Source organism: Mesoplodon densirostris, chromosome 7 (genome assembly GCF_025265405.1).
Source record: "Mesoplodon densirostris isolate mMesDen1 chromosome 7, mMesDen1 primary haplotype, whole genome shotgun sequence".
NCBI classification, from domain to species: domain Eukaryota; kingdom Metazoa; phylum Chordata; class Mammalia; order Artiodactyla; family Ziphiidae; genus Mesoplodon; species Mesoplodon densirostris.
Window position 1 is genome coordinate 118,217,588 of NC_082667.1, and position 24,996 is coordinate 118,242,583.

Below are 24,996 nucleotides of genomic sequence, written 5' to 3' on the forward strand. Positions count from 1 at the left end.
AGCCCGGAGCGTGGACGGCAGTTTCATGAAAGCAGAGTTATAGCTGCCTCTGGAGCCTGTGGGGGGAGCCTGTAGAGGAGGGGCCGCCAGGAAAGGGCCGGGGGCCCGGGGCGGCCAGCACGGAGCACACCCCGATGCCCTGCAGCCGGGCCCGCATTTGTGCTTGGTCGGGGCTGCCAGGAGGGTGGTGGAGGCGGCTGCTTCCGAGGTCCCCTGCAAAGTCTCTGCAGAGCCAGGCCGAGTCCCCGCCCCTCCCCGGCCCTCCCGCCGTCGGCCCAGGATCCTCAGACGTGAGTCTGCATCCGCCGCTGCAGGGGCCGGCTGGGGTCGGAGTTCTGGGAGGAGGACTGGGAATGGTGGGAGGAGGAGGCCGAGGCCTTGCTCGCCTTATCGAACTGCACGTAGCCGTCCTGCTTGCCGCTGCTGCTGACGCTGCTGTCACACTGCGTGTCCAGGAAGGAGCTGCTGTCGCTGAGCGAGCCCCGCTGGAACTCCCGCTCACAGAGCTCGATGGAGGAGCTGCCCGTGCCCAGCACGAACCTCTGCCCGTAGTCGTAGAGGCGGCCCTGGCCGCTCAGCGTGCTGTAGATATTGGTGAAGGACATGCCCGTGGGCACCCGCTGCTTGCCCGCGGGGCGCAGGTCCGGCTGGCAGCCGGACAGCGAGATGGCGGGGGTCGAGTGGTGCTCCTTGAAGGTGTTGACGCTGTAGTAGCCATTGGTGGGGTCCTGGGGGGCCGGGGGGAGAGCGGCGTCACAGCACCGGACGGGAGCCAGTCCCGCGGTCCACGGGGAGGGCCAGGGACAGACAGGAGGAAGGGGACGGCGGGAGAGGTGTTGGGGGTGGCGGTCGGGAGGGCCGGCCTGGGCAGGATGCTGGCAGGTGTTCAAGTGGGGTCTTGACCGGTACGTTTTGTTATTTCAGGGCAGCTCAAGGCCATGTGGAAACCAGGCTTTCATTGTTTTTTGTTTTAGTCCGGAACTTGGAAACATTATTAAAACGGTATTGGTGATGAGGCTGTGGGACGGGAGAACTGTGAGAGCTCAGCCTTAACTCTCTCACCTCCTTGGTGCCGGGGCGAGAGAGCAGGTGCCTTTGTGGGGGACTGTCCCTTCTATCTGTGCCTGGATCTGGGGCCCGGGTCATCAGAGCTGAAGACCAGATGCCAGGCGTGTCGTAACGCGGGGCTCTTCTTACCTTCAGGTTCTGAAACTCCTTCTCCTCTTCTTTGAGCACCTCCAGCTGCTTCAGGACTGAGTCTTGCTGGAATTCACCCCGGTCCATCTACAACCCAGAAATCGCTGCTCAGTGGGTAGGAGGTGGGCTAATAATCGTCCACTTCCCCCAAGGAAAAGCGGGAGAAATGCACTCAAAAGATGCTTGCCCTCTGTGCCTCCCCTCCCCCCCACCTCTCACTGCCTGGCCCCCTGGAGGCAGGTGACAAGAGTCTGGAGGAGATTCCAGATCTCGCTGTTGTTCTTGGACCCCTAGCCCCACCCCTCCTGAGAGCCGGAGACAGAGAGGTGGGTGGGTGCAGGGCAGGGCTCTAAGACCCACCGGCTTCCTTCCCGCGGGCTATGGTTATCTCCTCCAGAGATCTCGCTTTGATTCGGTTCAGTTCAGTGAGCGTTTGTTGACTTCAGGCCAGGCATTGTGCTCAGGGCCAGGCAAACAGAGGTCAGGAGACATTACAGAACAGCTGTGCTCATCTGGGAGCTGGGCCTGTAGATAAGGAGCTGCAGAACTTCTGGGCGGGGGTCGGGGCCCCGCAGCTCCTCAGCACGGCCTTGAGAAGGAATCAGTGAATAACTAACTACCTCTGTGGTGCTGGCCACTAGGGCCTCACGTGCCATTCACAGCAAGGACTTAGATAACTTGAAGTTATCTTCCTGAACGGAGGCCAGAGAGCCTGGGGACAAGGATCACTCCCTGTTTCTCTTTGGTTCTCCAGCACACCTGCTACAGTGCCTTACATACTGTGGTCATTGACCAAACTCCTTTTGGAGTGGAATCATATTTAATTGTGTTTCCTTCATTCTTTGATTTGCCGGTGCCCAGCGTGGTGCCTGCCATACAGTAGGACTGTCACAAATGTTATGTTTATGTCAGATGAATGAATGAAGTGGCATGGCGCTAAACTACTGGAAATTAAAAAAATAATTAGACTTAAGGTGAAAAGTAAAGCACACTTGGCACACAGTGGGGTTATTCATGAATGTGAACAGCCACAGTGGTTCTTGTCCTGTGACACAGAATGTTCTTCCCATGTATCCCTTCTGCACATGACATGATCTGGGCCAGGTTCCCACCCACTCTCAGAACGGGTATGTGTCTTCTCCCTTGTGACTCACTTTCCTGATCTCTTTTTGGAGCCCCACAGAATCAGCCAGCGTGCTTCCATCCTGTCACTTCCCCACTAATGCTGCTTTTTTCATTTTCCAGTAAATGCTGTGGCTCTATCTGGATTGAGTTCTTCTCTTCCACCAGATTCAGCTTCTCAGCCCGCCTCTCCTCAGTGTTGGGGCTGTATTGGTGCCGGGGGTGAAGGGAGTAGCGGAACGAAGGTCTCCCCAAGGGGAGCCCTCAGCGGGTTCTTCTTATCTCCCACTCTTAACTGATGACTGAGTGACCCCCCCTCTTCCATGAGGGTCTGGACTGGAGAATGGTGTAGAAACAGTCAGAGGCGGTCAGAATATCCCAGCGGGAGGGAATACAAGGTCCCCAGGGGATGAAGGACAGGCGTGGGTACTTCCACACTAGACTCAATAAATCTCATCAACAGAGACGTCCATTCCTGCCCAGGTCTGGACTGTGGTCCCCTCCCTTGTAAGACTGACCGTTCACCTGTGTCAGACATTATGTTAGGTCTGGGCGAAGTAGACATTTGTCCCTTTGCCTTTGAGGAACGCTGGGATAGTTGGGGAGGCTGACGTGTAATTAGAGAAATGCACTGTGAAAGAGGAACATGCAAAGTGTCTGGGGAGAGCACCAGGAAGTGCACAGCTCTGCCAGCCACGGTGGGGCAAGCCTGGAAAATTGTGGAGGAAGTGACATTTGAGCTGACTCTCCTTTGAGAATGTGAAATTCAACAGACAAAATCAACAGGCCGAGGGAACAGCAGTGCAAAGCCTCCGAGGTATAAAAGACTCAAGGGCTGGGAACTGCAAGCTCTCTGGGGTGTTGGAGGGCTGGATGCATTTGGCAGGAAGATGGGTCTGGACAGGCCAGAAGCCGCTTCCTGCTGAAGGGTCTTGATGACCCGCCTGGTGCTGGACTATCCAGTAGATCTGGAGCCACCGAGGGTCTTTAAGTAGGACGGTAAGAGGATCAGAGTTGCATCTTAGAAGGACCCTTTATGGGACTCTGGAGGGTGGAGAGTAAAGTGGTGAAAGATTAGAATGTGGGACCACTTGGGAGGATGGTGGCATGGACCAGGGGAGCTGTAGTGAGGCCTGCACTGAGGAGTTATAGTGGAGAAGAGGCAGGGGCACAGCTCTGAAAAGATTCTGAAGTGGAATTGTCGGGACCTGAAAATCAACTGGATAGAAAAAGAGCAGCAGAGAAAACGTCAGTTCAATTCACTAAACGTTGGTGAGCATCTGCCAGGGACCGTGGAAGGCTCTGGGGACACAGGGATGAGTAAGGCAGCTTGCTCACCATCTAGTGGAGACAGATAAGGAAACAGGTGATCTCACAGCCAAGGAAATAGCTACCGTTCCTTGAGCCCTCACTGTGTTCCACTGGCTCCAGCCTCTTCAGGGTTTCATCCACTGAGCCCTCACCCCGACCCCATGTACCATGACCTTCATCCCATTTCCTAGAAGAGGAGACTGAAGCACAGAGAGGCCCATGCTCTTGACCCACCTGCTTGCTGCTGCTACTCCAACATATTATAACCGTGACACAGTAGGCACCAGAATTTTCTAGCAGAGTTTTCCAGGATTTTGTTTGGACAGTTGGATGGGTGACGGTCCATCGATGGGGCTCAGGAGGAGAAGTGGCCTTGGGGTTGCTGGAGAGGTTATGAGTTTAAAGCGATCCAGTTCCCAAAGAGGAACCTCTGCTTGTTGCAGACTTCTGGGGAGATGGGGGGAGCAGGGCACGTACTGAATGTGGATAATATCTACGTGTGGAGGATTATATGTTACATCACCACATCTTATGGCCATTATGCACATCTTCTCTCCCTACTGGACAATGGGTCCCTTGAAAGCTGGGACTGCATCTTAGATGCCTTTGAGTCTCAGAGAACCCCAAGCACAATATAGTAGACACACAATAAATCTTTGTTGGCTGAGAATACGAGCACACTTCATTTTATTGCTCTTCACAAATATTCCATTTTTTTTTTATAAATCCAAGGCTTGTGGCAACCCTGCAGAGGGCAAGTCTTTTGGCGCCATTTTTCCAAAAGCATCTGCTGCTCACTTTGTGTCTCTGTGTCACATTTTGGTAATTCTCGAGAATTTAAGACTTTGTCATTATTATCATCTTTGTTACGGGGATCTGTGATCAGTGATCTTTTTTTTTTTTTCTTTTTGGCCACGCCGCATGGCATGTGGGATCCCGTGCCCCCTGTAGTGGAAGCGCGGAGTCTTAACCACTGGACCGCCAGGGAAGTCCCTGTGATCAGTGATCTTTGATGTTACTATTCACTGAAGACTCAGATGATGGTTACCATTTTTTAGCAATAACGTATTTTTTAATTAAGATATGTACCTTTTTAAAGACATAATGCTATTGCACACTTAATAGACTACAGTATATAGTATAAACATAACTTCTGCATGTACTGGGAAACCAAAAGTTCCATGTGACTAGCTTCATTGTGGTCTGGAACCCAACCCACAGTGTCTCCTAGGTCTGCCTGTAGGTACCTGGCTTGTTATGGGGGGAGAAGCACACCTTGGCTGATGCTTTGCTTCTCAGGAGCATCTAGAGCATCAGGAAGCCTCTGGTTCTGGGAGCTTCAGGGCACAGAGGTCGGGGTGGGGCGGGGGTAAGATGACATTCTCACCATCAGCTGCTTGATGGTGGGGTGTTCCTCAGCCTCCCGGCCAGAGGCAGGTTCCTTGTGGACAATCTCCACCCGGATGTCATTCTTGGCTGACACGACACCTTTGAGATCTGGACATAAAATAGGAAAGTGTAGATGACAGAATCAGTTGTCATCTCAGGTGTTAGGGCCTGAGATGTCAAGCTCTCCCCTCCCCTCCAGTTTACCCTCCAGCCCCTGAACTCAGCAGTTTCAGGGCCCACCTGGTAATAGAACCTGTCTGGACGTGCCATGGGCTGTTGGGACCTCAGAGTACTTTCTCTGCTGGCTCCTGGTTGCACCACCCTCAGCCTTTGCCTGCCGCTCCCATGGCATGGGTGGTCATCCCCAACCATTCGGCCACCTGGTCATCCTACTAAATTCTCACCTCCTTCTAGAAGTCTTCCCTGACCTACTCTATCAGGCTCTGATCTCTCTGTTCAGAGAATCACACATCTGTTAGAAAGGACCTTGAGATCCCATGGTCAACCTCCCACCCAAAGCAGAAACGTCCCTGCACTAGTGGTCCAGCTTCCGTAATGGAGAGCTTATGGCTTCTAGCGGATGAAGCCGATTTATACCTAGAGAGCTCTGTTAGAAAACTCCTGCTGAAATATGCTCCCCTATGATGTCCACTGAGTGGGTGGTGAGGGAGGGCCTGAGACCGCATCCCTGGGAGCCCTCAAGAGAGCAAGGCTGCTCAGCTTGGAGGGGAGGACACAGGTAACTTTCTTCCGACACGTGAAGGCTGCCAAGCAGAGGAGGGAGCGGGCTTACCCTGATTATTCTCTTTGTGCCTTCCGCTCGTGGAATGTCAGAGCCGGGTGGGGCCCTGAAAGTCACATCAGCCGACCCCTTGCTATTACACAGGAGAGAACCGAGGCCTGGAGTGGCTGTGGCTTGCCCAGGGTCATGGGGTGGAAGAAGTGGGACCACAAGACAGTCTCTGTTGTTCCCACGATCTCCACCATCCCATTTACCCTTCCACGTGTCTGTCTAGCACACGTAACTTCAGAGCTACGCCCAGGACGGAGACTCCAGGCACACACGAGTCAAGAGCGCATCACTGCAGCTCTATTTACAATACCCAGGACATGGAAGCAACCTAAGTGTCCATCAACAGATGAATGGATAAAGAAGACGTGGCACATACATACAATGGAATATTACTCAGCCATAAAAAGAGATGAAATTGAGTTATTCGTAGTGAGGTGGATGGACCTAGAGTCTGTCATACAGAGTGAAGTAAGTCAGAAAGAGAAAAACAAATACCATATGCTAACACATATACATGGAATCTAAAAAAAAAAAAAAAAAAAAGGTCATGAAGAACCTAGGGATAAGACGGGAATAAAGACACAGACCTACTAGAGAATGGACTTGAGGATACGGGGAGGGGTAAGGGTAAGCTGTGACAAAGTGAGAGAGAGGCATGGACATATATACACTACCAAATGTAAAATAGATAGCTAGTGGGAAGCGGCCGCAGAGCACAGGGAGATCAGCTCGGTGCTTTGTGACCACCCAGAGGAGTGGGATAGGGAGGCTGGGAGGGAGGGAGATACAAGAGGGAAGAGGTATGGGGACATACGTATATGTATAACTGATTCACTTTGTTATAAAGCAGAAACTAACACACCATTGTAAAGCAATTATACTCCAATAGAGATGTTAAAAAAAAACCCAAACGCATCAACACCAGCATGTTATGGCTAACGACTAAAAGACCTTTAGAGGTCCCCACAAAGCAATTCCCTGAACCCCCTTTTTTTCCTGTGTGGGTGACCTGCTTTTCTGGTTCGACTAGCAGATCTTGGAGGGCAAAGATCACCTCCCCCACCCCCCCACCCCCGGGTTTCAATACAGTTCCTGATGGGTGGAGAGTGCAGTGTATGTTTAATCCGAGGTGCTAGCTGGCGGCCCTGCTGCATGAAGTTCACTTCCGTCCAGCTCAACAGCAGTGGAGCACCCACTCTGTAGCAGATGCCGAGCAAAGCGCTGCATATGAAAAGATGCATGAGACCCATCCGTGCCCCAGCAGCTCACAGCTCTGGTAGGGCCCCTGCTCACTGTACTCCTGCTTTTACTTGCTCTCCGGGGCAGTCTAAGCCTAGCCTTTTTCTCTGCCCCCCTCCCTGAGCTCCCGGGTCTCCCTCCCGTACTTCTCTGGGAGCGGGCACAGCAGAAGGCCACAATGGTTGCCAGAAGGACGAGGAAGGCCACGCCAGCTCCTACGGCCACCCCGATGATGACGGCCATCGGCACAGCCTCTGTGGGAGAGAAGCAAGCAGGCTGATGAGGGAGCTGGGACAGCCCGCTCTCTGCCCCCAGATCTCACCCAGTTCCTCGGGCGCAGCCCCTGCTGAGCTGGGGCCAGACCATGGCACGTGGGCGCTCCTGGGAAAGGCCACAGGGGCCTGGGCAGGCGCGGGCACAGTCCAACAGGGGTCAGCTCGGGCGGGACGCGGTGTGGCGGAGAGGGCGGGCAGACCTGGGGAAGATGGCAGCAGTAGCGGGGGCAGAGAGGCAAAAGCAGACACAGGGAGGGGAGGGGAGCGTCGGAGGTGAGAGGCAAGGCTGGTACTCGGAGCTCCCCGAGGCGATAAGCCAGGAGAGTCGTTAAGTCCTGGCTTTTCTTTGGAAAAGGACCAGGGTCACTGCCGCTGTGTGTTCCCTTCGCCAACAAACGTCAGACGTCAGACATGGACAAGCAGCTTTTAGAGAGTTTTCAGGTCTGAGGCAGCTTCCCCTCAGGACCTGGGCATCACAGGTGGTAACTGCCAGAGGCCACGTCTTAGGGGCCGGAGGGCAGAATCACAGCTCCCTCCACCTCTTTCTTTTTTTCTTTTTCCCAACCAGGGATCGAACCTGTGCCCCTGCAGTGGAAGCGCGGAGTCCTAACCACTGGACTGCCAGGGAAGTCCTTCCCCCCACCTCTTTAAGGAGAGGTGCCCAGTCCTGCCCCCTCCTCTCCTGGGCCAGTCTTCTGGGCAGGAATCCCGGCACCCCACCCCGCCAGAGAGGCACCTGGAACTCTAGCTAGGCAAAGCTTCACTTCCTGCTGAGTTCCTGTAGTCTGTCTCCTGCCCTAGCCAAGTAGAGATGTCTCCTGCCCTAGCCAAGTAGGCTGGGGTGGGCGCTCTTCCAGACAGTCCTGACCCTTCTGTGTCTGCAGAGGGGGCCTGAGCATATGATGTGGGGCCCTGAGTAGTCCATGCGGGGATAGAACTAGAGAATGCAGGGGCAGGAGAGCTTAGGGCTCAGAGAGTCCAAGCCTCCCATTTATAGATGGAAACCTTGAGGTCCAGAGAAGTCAGGTGACTTGGTTAAGGACACACAGCTGCAATAGACTCAGTGCAAATCCATGTCTCCTCTTATCTGCCCCCCTCATCCTGCCCAGCTCCGCACACTGCATCCCATGGCATCCTACAAATCTCACATCCTCTGTACAGCCCAGAGCAACGTACTTTACCTCTCTCTTTTATCTGTAAAATAGGATAATTACAGTGCCTGCCTCAGGGGGGCGTATGGGGTTTAGATGGGTGAATGCAGGCAGGTAAGGGCTGGCACAGAGCCTGGCACCCAAACCGATCCAAGCCTTTGCCCTCATGTCTGTGTGGGAAGGAGGACCGCAGCAGATGCAAGGATAGGAAAGTCCCTTTTTGAGGCTCAGCTGCTGCCCCTACCCCGCGCTCTCAGTGTGGATAACTGGGGACTCCAGGTATCTGTCCTGAGCTGGAGGTCGGCCTCTGGCCTCTCACTGTCATTTTCTTTAAAGAGCAAAAGAAAGGAAGAACCCCACAGACCGTGGCCCCTGGAGACGCTGCTGGGAGGGGGTGGGGTCCCTCTCCCGGAAGGAGCGCGTGTCCGGCGGTTGGCAGCGTTGGCCGTCAGGCTGGGGCTTTCCTTCCAGCCCAGGACTGGCACACTGGTGCATTCATCACCTGCCTACTGGAGCCCGAGACCCCTGTAGCGGGGGTAGGGGAGGCGATGGGGAGGAGGTGGGTGCGACAAACACTCGGGGACTGAAAATGGGAGGCGTTTGGGCTGGTCTCAACAGTCAGGGGGGAGACAATGGACTTGACCTCGCCAGCCCTGCGAGCTTGCTCTGACAGTGAGACGGCCCCGTCTCTAGGTTTGAATTCCTCTAGGAAAGGAAAGCCGCGTTGGAAGTTCGTTGCTTCTATGCTTTTGAATTTTATTGATTTGAGTTGAATTCAGTTTCTCCTAGATTCCTAGGGCATTTCCTTGGAAAACTCGGGTCTTGTCTCAGCTGAGCTCAGAGCCAAAGGATGACGGTGGAAGGGTCCTTAACCTCTCTGGGCCTCAAGGTCTGTGAAACCAGAGAACCAGGGAAGCGGTATCTAAGGCAGTTTCTGCCTCTGGCGTCCGCATTTCCTTAAGTTATTAACAGCTGGGGGGTCGTGGTGGTAGCCATCTTATCTGGAGGACTGTCCTGAGTGGGGGGGCGGGGGCAGAGGGAGAGGGTCCTGGGCGGGGGACCCAGGGTGCAGGCACAGAAGAGATGGAGACAGAGGGTGGCACCAGCTCAGCACCAGGAGTGGCCCTGAGGGGCATCAGGGAGAACACAGCAGGAGTTGATACTGTGTGCCCGCCTTGAGCTGGCCTGTGCCCGGCCTGCTGCTCTTTAAGGGGCCGTCCGCCCAGAGGGGAGGGGCTGAGCGGGCCCCACCAGGGACTTGCTGAAGTGCCTTCTGGGCCGGTGTGGCGGGACAACGAGGGCAGGGGACCCCACATCTTCGTCATGGCCTTTGTCGACCCTGTAGGGTCTGGCTTGCCAAGTCCTGATTCTCTTTTCTGGGTTTCTCCCTGGAGGGTGGGGGGTCACTTGTCTCCTGTGGGGTCCCAAGAGAGAGCAACTCAACCCAGGGAGCCTGGTGACCCCTTTGCTGCCGAGTCCCCGGGGAGAGAGGCACTGCCCAGAGGCCTCAGCCCAGTGGTGAGATGACAGCTCCACGGGGAATGCAGGAGTGCGGGGAGGAGCCAGCCAGCAGAAAGCACGGGGTCAGCATGGATTACGCAGGCCACAGCCGGGCTGGGCGGCCCAGGTGTTCTCGGAAGCGATGGCCAAGCTGGTGGTGATGGTGAGAAGCGGAGTCAGGCGGGGTGAGCTGACCCCAGGGGGAGGAGTCAGGGCTTCAGAAGAGGAGGGGTGGGAGGAAAGATGGGGGAGGAGAAAAAGCCAGTGTCCTGGGCTGCCAGGAGCCTGCGGGGGAGCAGCAACAGCGGAGACAGGTCTCCGGGGTCTCTAGACCCATGCTGCCTGGAGGCCCTCTCCCTGCTGCTCTGACTGCACTAAAGCCTCAAGATGGGGGGAGGGCAGAGAAGTTAGCGGCTGCCCTGGCCTCCCGACCCACACTTTGGGCCCCCTCCCCCACTGGCCCAGCAGTCCCTTCCCCCATCCCGGGGAGTCTCATGTGTCCTTCGTACCTGCTTCCAGCCCGGCTCCCGACTTCATTTCCGAACCTGTTTAGAAATAAAGCAAGCGTCCACAGCCAGGGCCTGGCTGGCCAGGGTGGGGTGGGACTGGGGGCAGGGGCGGCCCTCTGGAGGGGCTGGGGTGGCTGGGGGCTCCCTCCTGCATCACGTCTCCAGGATGCCGGGCTGGCCCAACTGAACCTGGAGTTCGTTCACACTGACTTAGGGACTCCAGATGGGTGGGACCAGAGAGAGAGGTCAAGGCTGGGGTGGGAGTTGGCTCTGAGGAGTGGGGGTGAGAACACTAAGGGGCGGGTAGAGGGGTGGGGCACTCAGGGGAAGACATGGAGGGAAAGCAACAGTGGACCGGGAGGGTCGGGATGATGTGTGGATGATATTATGCAAATTATGCGCAAAGCATTAGCAAAGCAGCACTTTTTAGGGAAGAGGTGCTGGGAGCAATGCGTGATCCACAGCGTAGCCCTGCGGCCCCAGGGGCCCAGCTGAGATCACCTGCCTGGCCCAGAATCTCTTCCAAGGCCTGACAGCCTGTGGGTGGGCCTTCAGCTTGGAGGGGTCGGAGACTGCCAGGGCCGAGGCCCCCTGGACCGTTCCTGTCTGTCTTGGACTAACCCCCGCTGGACAAGGGGCTAGACGTGCAGCCCATCTCAGGACCTGGTGTGCCACTGGCTGGCTGCCTCACTTCTCCGGAACCCCCTCCATGCCCCTCTGAGGCTCCCCGCCCTCCGAGCCTGAGCCCTTCCGAGCTCTGAGCCCTTCTGCCCAGCGCTGCCCTGCTGGCTGGGGTCTCCTTCAGAGCACAGCGGTCCAAGGGCCTCCTGTGTCCCCCTGGGGAGCTGCAGGCAGCCTGAGGCCAGTCCCCTGCACACCAGGGATTGGACAGCTCAAGTGCCACTCCTTAGCTTAGCACGGGCACCCTCGGGTTTGGGGCAACTGGACTGGCTTGTTGTCTTAACGGGCTGGGCCAGGTTCCCCAGTACGCCCATCCTGGGGCATCCCCGTGGGGACACTGCTCAGAGATCACGCCCCCAAAGGGCCCCAGGGAACTGCTGAGAGCAGGGAAGCCAGGGCCTTTAGGCAACGTGGCGCCTCCTGAGGGGCCAGCACCCGGGCAGCTGTCCTGCTCGCTTCTGGTGCAGGCCAGTGCCCCTGGGCTCGGGGGGCCTGGCTGACCGGCAGCGGCTGCGTGGCAGGTGAGGAAGGGTCTCCTGCCCGCCCGCACAGTGTAGGCGCTGTGTCTCCCCCGGGGCCCCGGAGGACCTTGCCTGGGGCCCTGCCCTCGCGGGGAGAGGCCGTGGTCTACGGCCCTGGCGGCTCTGGCAGCCCCACCTTGCTCCTTGAGCCGGATGATCTCCGTGTCGGAGCCAAAGCTGTTCCAGGCGGTGCAGTTGTAGATGGTCTGGAAGTCGGCCCGCACGATGTTGCTGATGGTCAGCGTGGAGATGACGCCCTCCTCGGTGCTGACCGTCTCCACCGTGTAGCGGCCCGATGTCCCCGACTCCAGCACGTTCTCCTTCCAGGACCAGGCCTGCCCAGGTGCGCAGAATTAGGAGGACATCCCGCCAGAGCCGCCCCGCCAGGACCACCGTGCCTCCCCCCCTGCTCCCGGGCAGACGCTGCCGGGTCCACGCTCACGCTCACCGCCACACGGCACAGGTCGACGCACACGTCACAATATGTGTGCGCACAGCACAGCGCCCGCAACACACGTCACAACATGGGTACACCTACCGCCCCACCCACAGTGCCAACACATGTACACACACAAGTACACCCACGTCACAACACACAGCACAGACACGTGTGCACACAGCACGCACACACGTCACAACACGGGTACATCTACCACCCCACACGTGGCGCACACACACACACACGTACACACACAGAGGTTGGGCCACCTCAGAGGGTATTTCCATCGACACGGGGCCTTACGCGGCTCTTTGCTGGAACATTTTCCCAGGCAAGCAGGGGACACTGGGGCAGCGATGGGAGCCCCTCCGTCAGCTGGGGCCCCTGACAGATGGTGGTGAAGGCCAGCCCCAGGCTGACTGAGTCTGGTTTGGTTACTTTGTGCGTGTCTTTGTACAAATGTTACGCTCTGAGAGTTGCGTTTGTGAGAACCTTAGTGCAGCTTGGTTTCGGCGGGTGAGCGTTTACCTCTTCTCAGAGTCCTTTCCCGTTCACTGTCACCGCCCGCCCCGCCGTGTGGCCCTGGGTTCTGTGGGGTGTTTAGCTGCACCCTATAATGTCTCCAGGTGTCACCAAATGTCCTCTGGGGGCGGAACTGCCCAGGTTGAGAACCCCTGGCCTAGAGTTCCATTTCCACGAAGAGGAAGACAGTGTGAATATGCTCAGGAGTGAACAGGATATTATCGACACCGGTACGTGTTACACTTACACTTTAAAAAGATTAGAGCGAAGGGAAGAGGGAGGCGTAGGCATTAGTTCTACGCGTGGACGCCTGCCACTTTTGGGTGACTCAGACAGTGAATGAACTGAGTGCCTGAGGAAGTGTGTAACGCACCAGTACTCTTACAAGGTCTTCATCTACAGGGTGACATCTTAGCTGTTGGCGTGTGCCTCCCACGCCCCTTCTGGTGCTGCCGCCCTGGGGAAAGGTGAGACTCTGCCCTGTGAACCTGACCTGGGCGGTCTTTCGGCAGGACCGCCTGGGCACTGGGCTTGCGGACAGCCGTGTCTCCACCCCTCCCCCGACACCCAACAGTACGGGGAGCTGCTCACCTCTCTCTGCTTTCCCGCCCCAGCTTCTACCAGTGTCAGCGGAACCTGGGTGGGACACCCCCACTTCTACAAATGCAAATACCTGGGAGGGCTACGTGTGAGCCAGTCAGGCGGCCCAAGCTGCACTGCGGGGACAAGGGTTTTGAGGGAGGGGCGGGGAGAATGGAGTGATGCTTTCAGAGGGAAAGCTTGCTAACTGGGGCAGCGCTCTCCATGGGCATCAAAGCAGAGGAGGACTGTGGAGGTGCAGAGAGACATCTGCTGACTATAAACTGCATCCTATTTACGATTTTGCTAAAGGCTGGCCTTGAACCCAGGAAAGGGAAGAAATCGGTTTTTTCCCCTTCTGCTGCCCTCACTTGCCCTCTGCCCCCAAGATGCAGAATTCGGTCGGAACCATTTGTGTTGGCACACAGCTGAGAGGCAGAGAAGAGTTAAACACACCTGCAGGCTAGGAGCACAGCCTGTCCCGAGAAAGGAGACTGCCCGTGATTTTTGTCTTCGTGATGCCTTTCCAAGAGACACAAGGCAGGGATAGTTTTCCCCAATGGGGAAAGGCAGTGCAGAGGCAAGACTGCCCAGCTGGATGGTGGAGCGGCTGCAGGCAGAGATGACCCGCCAGGATGCCCATCCCGGGGGCCGTGCCACTGGCCCTCCCTGCCCGCCCCGGGGCACTCACGATGCGGTCGGGTGGCGGCGTGCTCCGGATGAAGCACTTGATTTGGCCCTTCTCCCCGTGGAGAGCGTGCTGGGTCTGGGTGCTGGAGATGATGGGGGGTCCTGTTGGGGAGACAGCGTCACATCAGGGATTCGGGAGGGGGTGGGCCCTGGCTGGGCCCCTCTTGGCAAGTTCAGAAGTTCATACATTCCTTCAGTCGTTCAGCAAACAGTTACTGGAGGCCTGGACATGCAAGGTGACGGGCGAGGCAGGGGACTCAGAGATAGAGGAGGCTTCAGTCATAAACCTCTCCAGGGATTGTGAGTGAGTGCCTCTAAGTCAGCACGCCCAGAGACATCGAGAGCTGTCACAGGAGGTGGGGAGGTAAGCACCAGGCAAAGTGCTAACCGACTTCACAGGAGAGAGGAGAACTCTACCCAGCAGGTGGGGAAACCTTTATGAAGGAGACGGTACACCTGAGAAGGGAGTGGGGGAGGTGTCAGGGAGGAAGGAATGGGATGTCACCTCCCCTAGCTAATGTCACCTCCACCGTAGCCCGCTGTTGGATTTCGAACCATTCCCTCGTATCTCCAGTAGAGGGCGCGCTTGCCTAACAAACCGGTGTCCTCGGCAGGACAGGAAAACCAGGCAGGAAGGGAAGTAAAAGATGTTCCTCCACGAAGCGGGGAAGCGGGGAATCACTCCCCCACCCCCCTGGCATACATGGCTTGGGCTGGGCACCTTCACAGACTTCATCTCACATGTGTCTCAGGAGATCCCTTAGTTCATCGCTTTGCACGCCTCCACATACATACCCGGACAGCCCAGGTGGGACCACAGCTCCAAAGCTGACCCTGACATTATCCTATCCGGCCCGGGCGTGCGTGCGTGTATGGGTTATGTTTATGGATGGCTCTGGGGACACCTGGCTCATTTACCGTCTCGGACAGCCTGGAGGGTCCACCAGGATTCCAGCAGTGCTTCCTGTCCAGTTCTGCCTGTTAACTAACCCAAATGACTGCATTTAGGCTGGGAAGGGGAACGTCTTGGAGGTGGGAGAGGCAGACATGAGGGACCCTCAAGATAAGGGCTTCCACCCTCAGGGGGCCTTCAGACTTCCTCTCTTAGGAACCTTAGCTCCAAGAAGCCTTTGGCCAAAAGGCAGGAGGGCTTCACGTTTTAGGACCTTGGTTGGTGCTTTGTTTTGCTGCCGGGCTGAAAGTGATGATCTGGTAAAACCTTTTCCCCTTCACTTCCCAGGAGCTAGGATTTCCCCGGGGGGTGGGGGGGCGGTGTCATCAGCTGTTCTAAAAACGATCAGGTAAATGCATACACATTTAAGGGCTTCTTAAAAGAAAACAGGAATCGGGGTAAGGGTAGGTGGGGTTGGGAGAGTCAGAACACAGCAGTTGTATGGTTTATCTCCCCCTTCCTGCAAATCCCAGGTTTGAGCCAAATCATGGGCCAGTTTATTACCCAAAGGGCAATGGCCAGCAGTCATCTCCCGGCCGGGATGCATTTCGATGAGAACCTCATCTCATTTTGGATTTGTTCATAGTGTTTTTTCCTTCAGCCTAGTCCAGGCCTGCCCAAAGGGCTTCCCCACCCCTCCCCACCTGTTCTCCAGACACAGGGATAGACAAGTCCATTCCCAAGTCCACGCATGTGCGGGCTGGCAGGCTCCTCTCTGTGGGCCGCTTCCTGCATCCTCCTGCCTCAGGGCGTGATGACCCTCATTCAGAAACAAGCAAACTGCCTCCTCGCTTCACTCCAATCTCTTGGGTGTTTCTCTTCCTAGCAGCCTAGGGGAGCTTGTGTCAGAGGATTGGAGGCAAAGGCGGGGTTTGGAAAGCATGACCCTGGAGAGTGCAGATTAAACCCTGGATAGACACCAGGGCCCAGGCTGGGGTGTCCCGTCCAAGAGGAATGTCCCTTTGAGGTGTGCGTTCCCTCCTCAAGAAACCGCTTTGAATCCCTGTTGGGAAATGCTTGAAAGTCTAAAGTGACAACGGATTTTAGTCCTTCCTTTATCCATCGTGTTTTCCCCAGAAATGAGGATGCTCATTTAAAAGCTTCAGGCTTGGGGACCCTGGGGGCCACACGTGAGTCTGAGGGTCCCCAGCCCGGCTGGTCACAGGGCCATCAGAGCGGAGCTGGCCGTAGTTGTGGGCCAGCACGACTCCCAGTGCCCTCCCAGAGCGGGTAGCGGGCAGCGGGGGAGGCTGCTGATTTCACCAGGGCCTGGCGCCTGAGCCGAGTGTCAGACACTGGAGCCGGCAGGAAAAGGCTGCAGCCCATGTTGCCATGGATATATGGAGGTGCGATCAGATGCTGTTATTTTTAGCCCTGCAGCGCCAGTTTATTGGTGGCGTCCTGGGGACACGTAGGAAAGGCAGGAAGGCTCCCGAGTCAGGGATCTGCCCTGGACAGATGGCTCCGGGGTCTGAGCAGATTCACCCTCCCTCTGGGGCGGCCACGACTCTTGGGGAGGGGGGAGGGAAAGAAAGAGATGGAGCGGGGCTAGCTAATGGGGACAGCACCAAGCTGGTTTTAGTTTCTAGCAAAGCGGAGACTCGAGGAAGCTGTGCGCCGCCTGGGCTGATATCTGGATCCTGGCTCAGCCCCTCACTAGGGCCCTGGTCTGGAACAGGAAGCAGAGGCCCTACAGACGTGGGTCTGTGACTTAGTTCCTGCTGGGGCTCAGAGCCTTGATCGGGAGACAGACTATGTGCGAGCAGAGGCCTCACAAGGAAACCGAAACCCAGCGGAAGGAGGACGTTTCAAAACACAGAGGGAGCCGTCTTAGCCTCCTCACCCTCTCAGACCAGCAGCGTCGGTTGCCGGCGTGGCCCAAGCACACGTAACGGCAGGGACGTCGAATTTCCATCCTGGTGCCACAGCCTTCTTGGGTCTGACCTGAGCTAGGTCCCAGCTTCTCTGTGACCTTCTACATCCCATCAACCAGGCCCCGCCCCCTAAATGTCTCATGTACCAGTCATCTGTCAGTTCACACTGTGTCCTTGGAGAGAGTCGGCAGTACTCTCCTGCTGTGGTGATCTTATTACATATAATAAGGCAAGTTCCCTGCCCTCAGGGGACCCCCCTGAACTTGGCCCTGTGGGGATGGTGGCAGGTCTTCCTCACTGAGTGGCTCTAAAAATGGGAAGAGGCAGACGAGGAGTCACAGAGATGCCTCCTTAAATTCTCCACCAGGGCCAAGGTCATGGTCAAAGGGTAGATATGGGATCTACGTTCGTTGCCCTAGCTCTCGGACCCTTTTTCCTGGCCAGGAATAAATTCATCAGCCATCACTTTTAGGGCTGAGACTCCTTAGAAGGAACACAGAGGAGGGAGGTGACCAGACAACCACCCAGGTCCTTTGTCACCCCAGGGCTGGGCTCTGACATGGACTGGAACAGGTGGATGTAATCACTATGGACCCACAGTCGGAGGTGGATGTGAGGCCCAGAACCCATGTGTGCCCCTTGGGGCAACGCCAGGGACCCTCTCGGCCCTCTCTCAGCCCTGCCCTGGCACGAGTGGGGTCTTACCATTAACGGTTAGGGTCACCTCTCGCTCCCCGGCCCCTACCCGGGGCACCACAGCTCGGCACACGTACTTCCCCGCGTCCTCCTGGCGGACGGTTTTGAGGGTCAGGGTCTTCTCATTGCTCAGGACCTAGGAGGAGTGGGGAGGGTCAGACCCCGAGGGCAGGGGCCATGCTCTCTGTCTCAGAACCAGAAAGGCTGAGAGGCAGGCCGGGTGGCAGGGTACACAGTCTCCAGCATCTCAGCAACAACAGGGGGTGGGGTGGGAGCCAGAAGTCTTCTTACACAGTGTGCCCGGCGGGCTGTCGGGTGCGGGAGCCCACGGCACAGAGCACCCCGTGAGGCTGAAGATGCTCCGCCCCAGCGGCAGCCCTGAAGGGTGGGAATGCAAGGGGGGGGGTGGTGAGAGAAAAGGAGGGTGCCTCCCTGGCTGGGGCCCCCAGGGCTTCCTCATCCAGGGGGTGTGCCGACCAGCCTGTACCAGGCTGGCCAGGGGTGAAGCTATCCTGCAGCTGAGCATCTTTGAGGGTCTTGGATCTGTCTTTCCTGAGTCATTTGCAATATCCCTTTGGGATGAGGTTTGGCGTGATGAAAAGAAAACAGGCTTTGGCAACAGCTGCTCTGAGTGGGAATCCCGGCTTCAGCGGTGCCTACTTGTGTGGCTTTGGCCGTTAATTATCTTCTTGGAGGCTCTTTCCTTATCCTTGTAATGGGGGCAGGGACACTCAGAGGATAGTGCAGTGTCTGGCACCCATCAGGGCACACAGAAGTCACTTTTCTGCTGCTTCTCCCCCTGCTTCCCTGCCCGAGGCTCTCACTGGTCCTCCTGGGAGGAGGGATGTCTGAAACTCCTAAGCACACTAAAGGACACATACACTTTAAAAGAGGAACACAGCGGGGCTTCCCTGGTGGCGCAGTGGTTCAGAGTCTGCCTGCCGATGCAGGGGACACGGGTTCGTGCCCCGGTCCGGGAAGATCCCACATGCCGCCGAGGGGCTGGGCCCGTGAGCCACGGCCGCTGAGCCTGCGCTTGCGCTCCAGAGCCTGTGCTCCGCAACGGGAGAGGCCACAACAGCGAGAGGCCCGCGTACCGCAAAAAAAAAAAAAAAAAAGAGGAACACAGGAAGAAAGCAAGGCCTAACCCCAAAGTTAAAGGGTAACAACTATTTGGGGGAAGCTGAAAAGCCTTTCTAGTGACTTTTCGCCCCAGCATCTTGGTGACCACCTGCTTTTCTTATGAGGCTCAGGATAAAGCAGAACTGCACGGGCTGAATGTGTTTAGACCCAAGGCGGGTACGTGTGGGTACCTGGGGTTCCCTCTCCTCCTTCTGGGGCCTTCCTTCCTTCAGTTTACATGGGAGGCTAACGTCCCCAATCTAAGAGTGAGAGGGGCCACGGGAGGCGGTTCCCTCCTGGACTGTGGACCCCGCACCCCTCCAGGGGCCCTCCAGGGTCTGAGCTGCGGACTTACCACGCCAGAACCCCGCTTCATCCAGACGATGGTCAGGGACGGGTTGCCTGTCCAGGCGCAGCTGAAGACGGCGTCAGAGCCCAGATCCACGAGCAGGGATTGGGGTTCCGTGGTCATCCTGGGCCCGACTGCGATGGGAGGGGGGAGGAGACAGGGCTCTCGTGGGCTGGGAGCTCCGGGGACCCTCGTTGCTGCTGCGCCCCCTCCCCGATTCTGGTTGGGGGAGGGGGCATCACTGGTGCACGTCCCTCCACTCCGGCCCATTCCCTTCCGTTCCGCGTCAGCCCTCTACCAGTCTGGGCCTGGGTCTGGGCAGTAAGGAGGAGACCCCTCTCCCCCAGCCCAGCCTCCGTCGGGTCCACCACGGCGGTAGGCAGCACCAGCCCCGGAAAGCGGCTCTGGTCCCATTTCTGCCTGGATTTGCCCCCAAGGACTCTCCCATCCCGTTCCCTCTGTCCTGGTCCCAGGAAGCCCCCCTGACCCCAGTGTGTGGGCAGAGGGTCCTTCCCCCACCCCAGAATCTCTCTGTGTCTGCCTTCAAGTCAACTGGCCACCTCCTGCAGGCCTCAGCCTTGTGACCGGGAGTCAAGGGACCCGTGCATCTGGCCCAGCTCTCTGGGCCCACCCAGGGCCCCGCAGGGCCACTGCAGGGCTCTGAGATAAGGAGTGGGGAGGCCAGGCCTCCTGGAGGTGCCTCCCACGCCGGCCGCCCGCCCAGGTTACTCTCTAGTCCAGCCCCGCCCCCCCCCCCCTCTTTTTCAGTCCACGGAGCAGGTGGCCTTTGGCTCTGCTGCCCTACACCCGCCCTGACCCGGGTCCCCTGCAGACCAAGCCTTGCTTCCCAGAGTGGGTGCAGCCCTGGGATTTCAGGGGTGGTGACGGGAGGGTGTGCAGACAGCTGTTTTCAGGGAGCAGAAGGTGTGAAATCAGGGTCAGGAGACCCAGATGAGTCCCTTGGTGCAAAAAGGGAGTCATAGCACTTTCTGCTGAGGCCCGTACGGGCGAGGGGGCGGTCAGGCATAAAGTTTGCAAAAGTGCTTCTAAATCTGTACAGGGCAGCGGATGAGCTGATGCTCAACGCTGTGACGCTGTGAACACAGCTGCGGGCTGTTTCCCCGAGGGTCCCTTCCTGGCCACTGGGGAAGAGGGGGAGCCCCTGGTGGGAGGCGGACCCTTTTCAGTCCCCATTCTGCCACTTACTCGCTGCGTGACCTTGGGCCTCCATTCCCTCATCTGGGTACTGGGAATAAGAAGTCCAGCCTCCCTGGGTGATTTTTTTTTTTTAATAGTTTTTTTTTTGGCCACGCCGCCTGGTTTGTGGGATCTTAGTTCTCTGACCAGGGATTGAACCCGCGCCCTCGGCAGTGAACGTGCGGGGTCCTAATCACTGGACCGCCAGGGAAGTCCCCTCCCTCGGTGACTATGAGGGTCAAGATAAACACGAGGGAAGCTTTTCGTAAAGCACACGGATTACGAGCCTGTGAGGCATTCTTATGTCACGTGCAACGAGGCCACGGCGGTTCCCCCTGCCGTGAGCAGCGCCCAGCCAGTGCCCGTGCGCCCGGGAAGCCCCCAGACAGCCACTCACAATAGACGTCGACGTTGCGGCTGATGTTGGTGCTGCCCAGGGCATTGGTCGCCTCGCAGGAGATGGGCTCTGAGAAGTACGTGTAGTCCACGGTGGTCCGGTACACCTCCCCGGATGCTTCCTTGATGATCTGGCCCCTCTTGGCCCACCTGCAACGCAGGCGCCCAGGCTGATGTGGACCTCCGGTGGCGAGGGCATCCTTCCCGCCCAGGGGGCTCTTCTCTCTGGGAGCTGGACGCATCCATCCCGAGGCCCAAGGCGGGGCGGCGTGGGGCAGGCCCCCGAGCGGTCCCTCAGGGGAGCCCTCTGCAGAGGGGTTACTCCCAGGGCTAGGGGCGTGGGGTTGGTGATGGGGGCAGTGGTTTCTGGTCCGCGGGTGGGTTATTCTGGAGGGGCGTGGGTTGACTGTTCAGTGGGTCAGCACACCTGGCTGGGCAGGTGATGGCTAACCCAACTGTCAGTCCCCAGACCGCTCGGCCCTCTTGCTGTGAGCTCTCTTGGGGGTGGCGGGGGACCGTCCTGGGCCACATTGGAAAAGAAGGAAGCCAAATCCATGACCGAAGAGGCCAAGGTCTAATGGTGTGTGCCCATACACGCGTGCACTCCTGCACACACGCGCATGCACACGTGCATGTGTGTACACACGCATGGGGCTCAGGAAGCTTGATTTCCAGACAAGGCGAGAAGCTGATGGAGAGGTGTGAGCAGTGGTCCTGACTGCTCCCTCCCCAACTCGGTCAGCTCTCTCAGTCCCCCTGTCCTGACTCCTGTCCCTGGGGCCGGGGCAGTCCCCTCATGGTATCCCTCTCTCTCTGAAAGCCCTTTCAGCCTCTTCCATGGCACTCGCTCTTTTTCCTGCCCAGCCTCTGCCTTCCACCCTGGCTCCGCCCCCCAGAGGCCTGGGCTCCATCAGCACTGGTTTGATGGGGGCGGGGGAGGGGGGGATGGGAAGACAGCTGTGCTGACTTCTTTGCTGGGCCAACTGGCTGATCTGTGTCTTGGACCTGGCTCAGGGGCAGTGATCACTGCATTGGACCGGTAGCTGGACAGCCTGCTACATGTGGGGCAGTGCGCCCAGGGGTGTGTGTGCCTGTGTGCGTGAGGCTGGGGTTTCCTTACAGATGCCTTAGGAGAGAGAGTTCAGAGCTTCCCCTGGTTTACTCCTATTGTGGATAAGACTTTTTAAAAATCACAGAACTTCCGACCAGGCTCTTCCTACGGTGGCTCAGGCCTGTTTTGGGGTGCATGTCTTTACCAGAGCTGGGCAGGTACCTTGGCCCTGCAGTCGTTACCCTGGGGCCACGGTCCCCTGTAACCACATTCTTGGAGCCTTTCCTGGGGCCACAGAGACCCGTCTCCTGCCCGTCCCTCCACCGGCCCCCACTGAGCCTGCCCGTCCGGCCCGGCACAGCAGGGAGCCTCAGGCTGGCATCAGGCGGTTATTATTGCAAATTAACATCGGGTTGTTATTAAGAAGACAATTAATAATAACAATTATAGTTTAACAACAGAGCAAACCATAGCTCCCCGAGAGCTGAAGGAGCTTCCCAACAAACTATTATGAATTATTCATGAATCATTTCAATTTCTAACTTTCATTTAATGACCATACTTAATAGTCAGGTACAGCTCCCGCCTGGGGTGGCTGAGTTCAGTCCCAGACACACGGTCGGGGGTCGGTGTCCAGCCCCTACTCCATCTACCCTGCTGCAGTGAAGATTCAGGCGGTGGGATGCTGGGGGGTGGGGCAGGCAGCTGGCTGGGCTGGGGGGAGGCGGGTGAGCCCCTCCTGCCCTGCCCGGACCCCTGCTCTTGCCTGCCCACAGCTCCAGACGCTGGGGCAGGGGTGGGCTTGGCCCCAGCGAGCAGGCTCTGCTGGGCAGTCCTCTTCCATTATTGGGGGGTTCCTGGGGAAAAGGGGGCTTTCTCCCCACCTGTCTGGGGCCCCTCATAGTGTAAGAAGGGTGAAAGCTCCACCACTGGGGCCCTGAGGATCTCAGAACTGCTGGGGCATCCTCAGGCCCAGAGACCAGTGCTCCAGGCCACACGGGTCCCCTCTTCCCCAGAGCAGGCTGGCCTCCCCTCTCAGAGCCCAAGAAAGGAGACTTCAGGGATGCCGGATGGCTGTGTGGCTGTGGCTCTCAGCCCCCAGGGCCCGTCCCCACCTTGGAGGTGAAGGGGGGGCAGGGGGAAGTCTTAGGCCATCTTCTCCCAGGGCCACAGGAGGCCAGATGTGGGGCTGGGCCTTGGGGGCGCCCCACAGTCCCCTGCTCACATCCCACTCAGCCAGTCTTTCTCTTCCCTTGTTTATTCCCCTCCCACACCAGGAAGTCCCTCGTAGGCATCCCTTCCAGAAGCTCAAACCACTCACTGAAGCAGCTGGTCACATGACCAAGGGTGAGCGGGGGGGGGGGTGGGGGTGGGGGGAGCAAGTCCCACCCTCTCCCACCTCCCCTCCCACCTCCCCTCCCACCTCCCCTCCCACCTCCCCTCCCATCTCTCTTCTCCTGTTTTCCAGCTTCGCTTCCTCCTCCACCTCTTTCCTCCTGTCGCTTCACTCTCCCACCACCCACCTACACCCCTGCCGCCACTGCAGCAGTTCACCGCCTCAGAACAGGCGTCAGATTAAACCTTTCCCAATCAATGTCTAATTTGGCGTGAGCGAATGTAAGAGGATTAATTATTTATATCACACAATCAGGAGGCTGGTGTGTCAAGGCTGACAGGCTGTTCTCAATAGCCCTGCCTTTCACTCTGGGCAGTGGGACCCGCCCTGTCACCTGCCTGGTGGGGTGGCCCTGAAAGCCTCAGAGGGGAGCAGAGAGGCCGGAAGAGATGCGCTTCAGGTGTGTGTGGGCCTGTTCTGCTCACCCCGGGCCGCTGGTCCAGTGGAGCAGCCGAAGTGACTGCTGAGTCCAGCTGGATGGGCTCCCCTGCCACCCCCCCTCCCAGGGCTCCTTGCTGGGTGCTGGGGTGGACGAGGGCATATCTCTAATTTCCAAGATCACAGTCTCTTATGCGGAACAGGAGGAAGCAATCAAGACCGAAGGGAGTTAAGAAACAAAGACCCCTTAGTCTTGTCAAAGTCAGTTGGGAAAAATCCATGTGTTTACGTGCCAAGATTTGCTCAAGGCTTTTCCTCTCGGATCCCAACACCACGTCTAGAAGGGCCATCTGCCTGCTGGGTGAGCCCTTCCTGAGGCCAAGGGGCTGAGCCAGTTGGGGGTGGGCACAGACGTCTGCCTCCGCTTGCCATGGCCCCTGCACCCCCTTCCTCCCGGGCCACCCCAGCTCTCCCACATTTTTCTGGAGGCCAGAAGGGCTCCCTGAGAGCTTCTGGAGTCCTGGAGGGAGCCTGATCCTCAGCAAAGCCTTTTTGGGGCCTTTGGCTAATCGGAAGCTCAGGAGGAAAGGTGGCAAGTAAGAACAGGTGCATATCTGCAGGGGGTCTGCCTGCACCTCTGGCTCCTCCTCTGTGTGTGATGAGCTGACCCAGGCTCTGAGCTGCAGGGAAGGATGCGGATGGAGGGAAACCACACGTGCCCAGAGCCTGGGGAAACCTGCATGTCCTGGCTCATTAACTTTTTAGTTTGGAAGCTAAATATAACTTTGTAGTTATAGAAAAGTCACAAGAATGGCCCAAGTAACTGCCATATTCCCTTCGCCTAGATCCACCAGTTGTTAATATCTTGCCACATTTGCTTTCTGATGATCTCTCCATATGTAGATTTATACCTTATTATTGTCAACGATGTGAGGGTGCCTGTGGGTGTGCCTGCCTGGGGGGTCAGTGGGAGAGAAGGGCTGCCCAGGGAAAGTGGCATTAGAGGTCTTTTCTGGGCAGATGGTGCCTGGTGTTTAGTGCTTGTGAGCAGACAACAGAGAGAAGCCCACCTGTGGATGGAGCCCAGGTCTTGCAGGTACAGGGTGGAAGCTCGGGAAAAAATAGAGACTCTTTGGGCATTTCCTTCTGCACCTTTGTCACCTGTCCCAGCCAAACCAGACCTGCCCCCTGGACCTAAGGGGCTGTAGGACTCCAGGGAGCCTGAAGGTCGTCTGATCTTTCTCCTGCCTCTAGCCCAGTGACTGGTTAGGTCGACAGGACAGATGGGTTTTCATCCTACTTACAAATATTCTCAAGGATAAAGACTCTGTGCCTTTCCTAGGTTTCTGGTTCCAGCGTTAATTATCTGCACTGCAGGGGCCACCAGCTATGTCCAGCCTGAATCTCTGGCTGCCTCTTTGGCTCATTTCCTCGAGTTCTGCCCTCTAGGGCTGCACTGCCTCTCGTCTCCCCAGTCCTCCGCTCCCGCTGGCAGACTTGTTGCCTAGTCTGGGACCATCAGCCCAGCTCGACAGTGGAGGCGACACCAGGCTCTTCCATCAGGTCTGGGCTGGGGGAAGGGACGGGGCAAAGTGAGGGCTGTGCTGAGTTGCACAGATGCCTCAAGGAGGGGAGTGTCTGAGTCAGCCCCCGGAGCACCTCTGAGG

The 24,996-nt window shown here is 57.5% G+C and overlaps 1 protein-coding gene across 1 annotated transcript in view; it reads right to left on the reverse strand.

Annotated features, from left to right (window-relative positions):
* Positions 1-284: 284 nt before the first annotated feature.
* The window catches only part of KIRREL3 (kirre like nephrin family adhesion molecule 3), a 141,923-nt gene continuing 117,211 nt past the window's right edge, over positions 285-24,996 (reverse strand). The window contains exons 12-21 of the mRNA XM_060105276.1: positions 20,506-20,654; positions 18,918-19,045; positions 17,450-17,576; positions 13,920-14,020; positions 11,825-12,023; positions 10,487-10,522; positions 7,198-7,305; positions 5,018-5,127; positions 1,198-1,284; positions 285-728 (exon numbers count right to left, since the gene is read on the reverse strand). Of these exons, the coding sequence (XP_059961259.1) occupies positions 285-728; positions 1,198-1,284; positions 5,018-5,127; positions 7,198-7,305; positions 10,487-10,522; positions 11,825-12,023; positions 13,920-14,020; positions 17,450-17,576; positions 18,918-19,045; positions 20,506-20,654 (1,489 nt within the window). The remainder of the gene's footprint in view (positions 729-1,197; positions 1,285-5,017; positions 5,128-7,197; positions 7,306-10,486; positions 10,523-11,824; positions 12,024-13,919; positions 14,021-17,449; positions 17,577-18,917; positions 19,046-20,505; positions 20,655-24,996) is intronic.